At 38.1% G+C, this 9,841-nt stretch overlaps 1 protein-coding gene across 7 annotated transcripts in view; it reads left to right on the top strand.

Annotated features, from left to right (window-relative positions):
• The window catches only part of MTUS1 (microtubule associated scaffold protein 1), a 169,851-nt gene that overhangs the window by 100,186 nt on the left and 59,824 nt on the right, over positions 1-9,841 (top strand). For all 7 annotated transcript variants that reach the window (XM_049631717.1, XM_049631716.1, XM_049631718.1 and 4 more), the window contains one exon: positions 2,507-2,545. In XM_049631717.1, the coding sequence (XP_049487674.1) occupies positions 2,507-2,545 (39 nt within the window). The remainder of the gene's footprint in view (positions 1-2,506; positions 2,546-9,841) is intronic.

The following is a 9,841-nucleotide window of genomic DNA, read 5'->3' as shown; positions in this document are numbered from 1 at the left end:
GGTTTTGGTTTTGGTTTTGGTTTTGGTTTTGGTTTTGGTTTTGGTTTCAAGAAAACTCAGGGCATAATGTGTACACTCTCAGGGCACCTGGGTGGCTCAGTTGGTTAAGTAACGGATTCTTGATTTCGGCTCAGGTCGTGATCTCATGGTTTGCAGGGTCCCAGCCCTGTGTCACACCCTGCACTGTTGTTAGGGAACCTGCTCAGGATTTTTTCTTTCTCTCCCTCTCTCCTCCTCTCCCTCCCTCCCTCCCTCCCTCCTTCTCTCTCTCTGTCTCTGTCTCTGTCTCTCCCCCGCTTTCTCTCTGCCCCACCCCCTTTGTCTCTCTCTCTCTCAAAATAAATAAGTAAACCTAAAAATAATGTGTATACTTGACTGTGTCTTGCTTTTTATTAATTTAGTGGCATATCACAAGAGCGTTTTCATTTTAAATGGCTATTAAATAGTCTATTTTCCAATTCCATACTTGTGGAAAATTTCTGGCTTATGACTATGGCATGTGGTACTGAGGTGAGCGGACATTTTTGAGTGTGAACATTCATCACTTCAGATTCTAATGACTTCTATGAGATATCCCTGAAAGAGGAATTGCTGGTTAAACTGTATGACTCGTGTTGAAATTGTTAATATGTGACTCAGTACTTTTCCAGAAAGGTGTTGGTCTCTTACCACAGTGTGAGAGTGTCCATTGCTCATCCTTTTCCATATTTTGTGTGTACATGTGTAAAGAATCCTGTAGTAACTTGAGGTTCATCACCTAGTGAACGTTTATCAATGCTTTCTCTTTTCTACACTATTGAAGAGAAAATAGGCATAAATATGGGCAAGGAGATACTCCAGTGTGCCAGCAAGTTCTTATCTGTCCATGGTCTTAAATAAGTTTCTAATGCATCAGACGACCCCTTGCTGGGATGGCATTCTGGCTGGAATGACATCACTGTGGGAATCTGCGGTTTTTATTGATGATGATAAAACCCCAGCATCTGAAACATACACCAGTAACTTAAAAGAGGTGTCAGATGTCAAAATTGGATACTAAATAACTTCCAGAGAATTGGAACTTGATGATTCCACCAATAACTATACAGAATAGGGAACTCCAATGTTCTAAAACGCCTCACTATTGAATTTGCAAGCTTTTGTATCACACAGTTTTTACTTAAGTGGGAATGAGTGATTTTCATTAATAATGGCCACAAATTTTAGGAGGTGACAGTGTCTGTAAAACTCCGCAGATAGAATGTGGCAGCTATTGTAGTAATTTGTAGGTGATGACGCTCTAGAAACGACAATCTCTGGTCAAGTGGAAGCACTTTCTAGTTTTCTTCTAGTGACTGATCTTTGTAGCTCTGTACTTGTTACCATCACTTGTATTTTTTTATAAGCTTAATAACGTATAGTTAAATTAGCCAATTTTACAAATTTACAATTTTACAAATAAAATTGTAGTATATTTGATGATTTGATACACATACACATGGCGGAAGCACCACCCCCCCCCCCCAGTTGTGTTTCATATTGTGTCAGTTTGGAGAAAAAGCTTCAGTATTTTTTTTCTTCATAGCTAAACAGCAAGTGGGCTGGATTTAATGCCTGGCAGTTTTAGAAATCACACACTCTTGGCTGTCTGTCATAACGCCCTGCCCTTTTTGCTATGTCAGCAGTGGAATAGCATGAAGTGTGTAGTATGTGTGTAAATTCAGCACTGTTAACATTCGCATTGCAGCTGTTCTTGACTGAAAAAAATACTCTAGATTTCCTATCATATTTAACTTGTGACCGTGAATTCATATCACCTTTAAGCTATCATTCTGTTATTTAGAAAATCATTAAAAAAATTTTTTTAATGTTTATTTATTTTTGAGAGACAGGGAGTGAGTGGAAGAGAGGCAAAGAGCAAGGGAGACACAGAACCTGAAGCAGGCTCCAGGCTCTGAGCTGTCGGCACAGAGCCTGATGTAGGGCTCGAACCCACAACCATGAGATCATGACCTGAACCAAAGTCGCCTGCTTAACCAACTGAGCCACCCAGGCACCCCTGAGAAATCATTTTATACCTAGAAGATACTTGATAGAGTTGACTCTATTTCACTGGTATTTCCCATATGGGACCTAAAATTTAGATAATGAACTGCTTTTCAAAATACCTTTTTTTTTGTTTAGAAAATATTCTTTGTTTTGTTTTTGTTTTTGAAAATATTTTTAGGGGCGCCTGGATGGCTCAGTTGGTTAAGTGTCCAACTTAGGCTCAGGTCATGATCCCTTGGTTCATGCATTTGAGCCCCACGTCGGGCTCTGTGCTGACAGCTCAGAGGCTGGAGCCTGCTTCGGATTCTGTGTCTCCCTCTCTCTCTGCCCCTCCCCTGCTTGCATGCTGTCTCTCTCAATAATAAATAAACATTAAAAAAAGTTTTTTTAAAAAATAAAAATTTTTTAAATAGCTAATTTTTGTGTGATATTTCATTCAAAACATGAGTATTTTACAAATATTTCTTTAATTTTTTAGGTCCCTCAAGAAAAAATCTGTTTACGGCTTTTAATGTGGGTAAGTGACAACTTTAAATATGGAGAGAGAAAAAAAGTATCTTTTTGTAAAGTCATGTTATCGTTGAAAGCATTTAAATGTACTTACAATGATTTTTCACTATTTTGCTTAAAATGGAATTCAGGTTTGTGGCATAAACTCAACTGATTATGGCTGGGACCGGCATAGGTTAAAACTTGATCAGCATGATTGACAAGCTATCTGATCCCAAAGGATGTTTTATTAATAATCGATAATTTTAGTTTTTTAAAAATGATTTTTTAAAAATGTGATCTAAAGTGGAGAGCATACTTTTTCTACAATAAATGTTCTTTTAAAATTGGGTAGTCTTTCATCGCTAAATCTCCACATCAGGTTTTAATACCTTTTAACGATTCAGCAGTTTAACATTTTTCTGTTCTTTCTTACACTTCTACGGAACATACTTGGATCTGTCTCTAAGACAGCTTGCAGCCTCACCCATTTGAACCACAACTGGGAATCTAAAAGTTTTGTCTCTTGAGAAGCCATAAAGATTCATAAAGTGTATTCACTGCAGTTCCCGTATTTAATCTATAGCCAGTCAGGTCCCCATGTTGCCACCTGCATCCTCTTACTAAATATCCAGTTATAAGACAGTTACGTAGCTTCTACATGCAGCGAAGATTACAATGGCAATTTACAAGGGAGAAAAGTATCATAGCACATTGACTACAGTTTATCATGCTTGTGACCGTGTTGAGTGCTAAGAATATAGTGGTGAGCCAGAAACGAACAAGGGCCTTCTCTTCAGGAAATTAGGCAGGAGGTATAAATTTGGGATGCCCTGTATTTAGATAGTAATTAAAGAAAATAGGGTGGATAACGTAATACAGGTAATAATGAATATCCTCACTGTTTCCAAGTTGTGCCCAGTTTCTCAGCTTAATAAGGCAGGGCGTGTGAGGGAATTATATCACAATTGTTAACCTTTTCTAAGTTCTTAAAGCTAGAGAAGACTCAACCATCCAAAGTGACTGAAATTCTAAAGTTCCCCGGTCACCTGAGTTTTAATATATTTTTACCAAATCTTTTCTGATTTAAAAACAACAACAAAAACTATTTTACACACTTGGAGATTTTTATTTTCTTTTGCTTTTTTAGCACATCCTGGTATTTGGGAGAAAAAGAGAGCTAATATGCTGTAGAATGACTTTATGTTAAATATCAGATAACCTTTGGGGTGCCTGGGTGGCTCAGTTGGTTAAACATCCAACTTCGGCTCAGGTCATGATCTCACAGTTCGCGAGTTCAAGCCCCATGTCGGATTCTGCGCTAACAGTTCATAGACTGGAGGCTTCTTCCAATTCTGTGTCTCCCTCTCTCTCTGCCCCTCCCCTGCTCACATTCTGTCTCTCTGTCTCTCAAGAATAAACAAACATTAAAAAATTAAAAAAAAATCAGATTGCCTTTAATAGGAAGCTAGATGGTATGATAACTCTGTTTAACTGAGAAACTTCCAGAATGTTTTCCAAAGTGCAGCATTTTATATGTCCACCACAGTGTATGAAGGGTCTAGTGTCTTCACATTGTTGCTAACACTGGCTTTTATCTTTCTTTATGATAGCCATTTTAATGAGTATGAAATGGTATCTCACTGTGGTTTTGATTTGCATTTCCCTGATGGATAATGATATTGAGCATCTTTTCATTCTCTTTTATGGCTAATAGTCCAGTGTGTGTGTGTGTGTGTGTGTGTGTGTGTGTGTGTGTGTTTACTTGCAAGATATATATATCTATGGTAATACATATACATATATACATATATATGTATATGTATAACTTATTCTTTATTCATTTATTGATGGGCATTTAAGTTACTTCCATACTTGGCTGTTGCAAATAATGCTTCAGTGAACCTAGGGGTACGTAAATCTATTCAGATTAGCATTTTCAGGGTGCCTGAGTGGCTCAGTCAGTTGTGTCTGTTTCTTGGTATTAGCCCAGATCTTGATATCAGGGTTGTGAGTTCATGCTCCGCGTTGGGCTGCATACTGGCCGAATGTGCTGGGTTTGGTTGTTAAAAAACAAACAAACAAACAAAAATACAAACAAAAGCAAATTAGTGTTTTCATGTTCTTGAGATAAATATCCAGAGGTGTAATTGCCAGATTATATGGTATTTCTATTTTTAATTTGCTGAAGAAACACCCTGCTCCTTTCCATAGTGGTGGCACCTGCTTACATTCCCACCAATGGTGCATGACGGTTTCCTTACATCCTCACCAGTGCTTGTTATTTCTTGTCTTTTTGGTAATAGCCATTCTGATGGGTATAGAGCAGTATCTCATAGAGGTTATGATGTGCATTTCCCTGATGAATAGTGACATTGAGCATCTTTTCACGTATCTGTTATCCATCAATATGTCTTTGCAAAAATGTCTATTCAGTTCCTCTGCCCACTTTTTATTTGGACTCTTATTTGATTTGGTTGTGTTTCATTTTTGGTGTTGAATTATAAAACTTCATGTATTTTGGATATTAACCCCTTATTGGATATATCATTTGCAAATATTTTCTTCCATTTAGTAGTTGCCTTTTCATGTCTTAATGGTTTCCTTTGCAGTGCAAAAGCTTTTTAGTTTCATACAGTCCTGTTTGTTTTTTCTTTTATTGTCCTTTGTTGATGAGACAGATCAAAAAAATATATATATTGGCAAGACTGATGTCAAAGTTTACTGCCTATCTTTTAGTTTTATGGTTTCAGGTCTTACATTTAGCTCTTCAATCCATTTCAAGTTTATTTTAGTGTATGGTGTAAAAAAGGGGTACAGTTTTATTTTTTTGCAAGTAGCTTCCGGTTTCCCCAACACCATTTATTGAAGAGACTGTCTTTCCCCCACTCTATCTTCTTGCCTCTTTTGTCATAGGTGAATTGACCTATATGCATGGGTTTAGTTACGGGTTTTCTGTTCTGTTGTATTGGTTTATGTATCTATTTTTTCAGTACTACACTATTTTGATTACTACAGCTTTGTAGTATAGTTTGAAATCTGGGAGTGTGATACACCCAGCTGTGTTCTTTCTCAAGATTATTTTGGCTATTTGGGGTCTGTTGTGGTTCCACACAAATTTTCAGATTATTTGTTCTAGTACTGTGGAAAATGTTATTGGCATTTTCATAGGGATTGCATTGAATCTGTAGGTTACTCTGGGTGGTGTGGACAGAGTACAGGTTTTTGCTGCATCCTGTGGGTTCTGGAATGTTTTTCCGTTTTCATTTGTCTCAAGGTATTTTTTTTATTTTCTCTTTGAGTTTTTCACTGATCTGTTGTTTAGTAACATGTTGTTTATCCTCCATATGTTTGTATCTTTTCCAGTTTTTTTTTCTAATTTTTATTCTAGTTTCATACCATTTTGGTTGGAAAAGATTCTTGAAATGATTTCAGTCTTCTTAAATTTATTGAGACTTGTTTTGTGACTTGTGCTCTCTCCTAGAGAATGTTCCGTGTGTTGTTGAAAAAATATGTATTTTTCTGGTAGTGGATGGAATGTTCTGTTTATAGCTGTTCATTCCATCCGCCTTAGTGTGTGATTTCAGGCTACTGTTTCCCTATTGATTTTTTTCTGAATGCTGTCTACTTATGTAAGTGGAGTGTTAACGTCCCCTGCTCTTATACTGTTGGCAATTTCTTCCTTTATGTCTGTTAATACTGGCTTTATCTATTTAGGTACTCCTATGTTGGGGGCATAGATGCTTATAATTGTTAAATTGTTTTTGTTAGGTTGAACCCTTTATTGTTATGTAATTCCCTTCTTTGTTAGTCTTTCTTATAAAGTCTGCTTTGTCTGATAGAAGTATTGTTGACCGTTTTCTTTTTGTTTCTATTTGTGTGGCTTATTTTTTTCCCATCCTTTCACTTTTAGTCTGTGTGTCTTTACATCTAAAAAGAATCTCTTGTAGGCAATATATAGATGGGTCTTGTTTTTTCATCCTTTCAGCCAGTCTATGTCTTTTGATTTGAGCATTTAGTCCATTTACATTTAATCATTGAGAAGTATGAATTTATTACAATTTTGTTTTCTGGTTGTTTTTATAGTTCTATTTCCTTCTACTTCTCTTGCTCTCTTCCCTGTGTCTTGATGATTTTCTTTAGTGTTATGTTTGGATTCTATTCTCTGTTTTTTTGGTGTATCTCTTATAGGTCTTTGGTTTGTGGTTACCATGAGATTTACATATAACACCCTATATATATAGCAGTCTGTATTAAATTGGTGGTTACTTAAAGCACTACATTTCTACTCCCTCTCTCACAATGTTTGATGTACTTGATGTCATATTTTACATCTTTTCATTTTGGTATGCCTTAACTAACTATTGTAGATACAATTGATTTCACTGCCTTTGTCTTTTCATCTTTACACTATTTTTATAAGTGGTTGGCCCATTATTTTTACTATATGTTTGCTTTTACCACTGAGATTTTTTTTTCTTTCATTGATTTCTTCTGGTTATGGCCTTTTCCGCTTAAAGAAATCTAACATTTCTTGTAAGGCCAGTTTCATGGCGATGAACTTCTTTGACTTTTGTTTGGGAAACTTTTTATCTCTCTTTCAACTCTGAATGATAATCTTGCTGGGGAGAGTCTTCTGGTTGTAGGCTTTTTTCCTTTCAGACTTTGAATATAGCATGCCACTCCTTTCTAGCCTGCAGTTTCTGCTGAAAAGTCAGCTGATAACCTAATAATAGTTCCCTTACATGTAACTAATTGCTTTTCTTTTGCTGCTTTTAAGATTCCTTATCTTTTATTATTATCTTTTTAAGATTTTAAGTAATCTCTACACCCGTTGTGGGACTTGAACCCACAATCCCGAGATTAAGAGTTGCATGCTCTACCCACTGAGCCAGCCAGGCACCCCTCCTTATCTTTCATTTTTGACATTTTAATTATTAATGTGTTTTGTTGTTGACCTCTTTGGACTCATCTTGTATGGGGCTTTCTGTGCTTCCTGAACCTGGATGTCTGCTTCCTTCCCGAGGTTAGGAAAGTCTTGAGCCATGATATCTTCAAGTATATTTTCTGTCCCTATCTCTGCCTCTTGTCCATCTGGAGCCCCAGAATACAAATATTAGTATCCTTGATGTTATCTCAGAAGATTCACTAAGTATCCTCATTAAAATCTTTTTTTCTTTTTTGCTGTTGAGCTTGGATCATTTCCACTACTTTGTCTTCCAGATTACTGATCTATTTTTCTGCATTGTCTAATCTGCTGATTCTCTCCAGTGTATTTTTCATTTCTGTTATTGCATTCTTAGCTAGGATTGTTATTTTGTAACAATGTATCTATCTCTTTATTGAAGTTCTCACTCTTTTCCTTTATACTTCTCTTGCATTAGATGAGTTTATTTATAACCATTATTTTGATCTCTTTATCAGGTGGCTTATCTTTGTTTCATTTAGTTCTTTTTCTAAGATTTTGTCTTGTTCTTGTGTTTGGAACATATTCCTGTCTCCTCATTTTGCCTGACTCTGTATGTTTGTTTCCATGTTGTGGGGCCCAGAAGCCCACCCCACCACCACCACCCCCCCGCCCCGGTCATCAAAATGAAGCATTCCATGGTGCTTCCTTTTTTGGGCTGTGTATTCATTCCTCTTTCATTGGATCCTTGCTTTTGTGGACAAACTGGTGTGTGGGACTAGTCCTCCCCCAATTCCTGGAAGGATCTGCTTTGGAAGGGTACCATTCTGCCTGAGGCTGCCTGTTGCATGTTACAGATAGAAGCTCCTTGGGTGTTGGGTGGTGGCGGGGGGGGGGGGGGAGACTGGTCCCAACTAGGGCCTCCTGCTGGGTGAGATGGGGCTGGAGCCACTTTGGAGATGTGTTGAAGAGGGCACATCCACAGGGGAGTACTGAGGCAGGGCAGGTGGTGCTAGTGATGTAGAGGACGAATGTCAGAAGTGGAGTCCACCAGTGTTGGGCCAGCTAGGCAGGAGGGCAGAAAAATGGCACCCACTGGCACTTCCATCCTGGAGAAAGTTCCTATAATCCCTGCCTCCTCAGCACATGTCTTAAACTTAGCAAATGTCTTTCATTTATAGCCCAGGTGCTTTTCAAACTGCTCCTGCTTTGCTGTGTCTCAGAGCCACTAAGTTTGTGCACAGGCCTTTTAAGAATGGGGTAGTGGTTTTCTGTAGTGCTCCAGCTCTCCTAGAGTTGAAGTCCCATTGATTTTCAAACACAGATGTTATAGGGACTCTATAACAAGGCCCTTAGGGTGAAGGTGCCCAATGTGGGGCTTGAACCAACCCTTGTTCCTCAGGGAGGATCTCTGGGCCTGTGACAGAGCTCCTGCTTGTGTGCTGCTGTGCTGGAGGTATGGGTCCCATGCATATTGTGTCTCTGCCCCTCTACCCTTCTTGATGTTGCTTTTCCTTTTATCTGTGGCTGCAGAAGAGCTGTTCTGCTAGTCTTGAGGGCATCCTCAGAGAGTTATTATATATAGAGTTGAAGCCTTGCTGTGTCTAAGGGAGGAGGAGGTAAGCTCAGGGTCCCCCTCCTCGGCCACCTTGATCTTCTCTCTACTTCTGATGCTCCGTGTGGAAGCCATTGCTCGATGCAAGCTCACGAGGATTTATGCGTGTGTTTTCTTAGAAGATTTTTATACATTCAGCTCTTAGGCTTAGGTCTGTGATCCATTCATTTTTTTCAATGAAATACAGGGTCCAATCTCATTCTTTTGCGTGTAGATATCCAGTAGTACCAGCACCATTTGTTGAAAACAGTAATGTTTCCATCATTGAAATGTCTTGGCACCTTTGTTAAAAATAGTTGCCTGTAAATGTGAGGATTTATTTCTGGACTCACAAATCCGTTCTGTGGATCTGTGTGTCTCTTTGCTAAAATGACACTGTTGATCACTGTGGTATAATAAGCCTTGACATCAGGAAGTGTGAGGTTTTTTTAACTTGTTCTTTTTGAAGATCTTTTTGGTATTCTGGGTCCCTTGAATTTCCATATGAACCTTTGGGTCTGTGTCAATTTCTGTAAAGAAGTAAGCTGGGGTTTTGATAGAGCTTGCATTAAAATTAAATTGATCTATAGATCAATTTGTGGAGTACTGCCATTTTTACAATATCAAGTATTTTGGTCCATGAATATGGGAGGTCTTGCCTTTTAGTTAGATCTTCTTCAGTGTCAACAATTTTTGTGGTTTTCACAATGCAGGTTTTTCAGGTTTGTTTTGGCCAGTAGTTGTGTGTGATTTTTTTGTGCTTTGGAAGGTGCCATTGATACTGGTCACAGTAAAAGAGCTGGTTAAATAAATCTAATATGCCT

The sequence above is a fragment of the Panthera uncia genome, chromosome B1 (assembly GCF_023721935.1).
Source record: "Panthera uncia isolate 11264 chromosome B1, Puncia_PCG_1.0, whole genome shotgun sequence".
Taxonomy (NCBI): Eukaryota; Metazoa; Chordata; class Mammalia; order Carnivora; family Felidae; genus Panthera; species Panthera uncia.
Note: the sequence above shows the minus strand (reverse complement) of the source record. Positions and strands in the feature narration are given on the sequence as shown.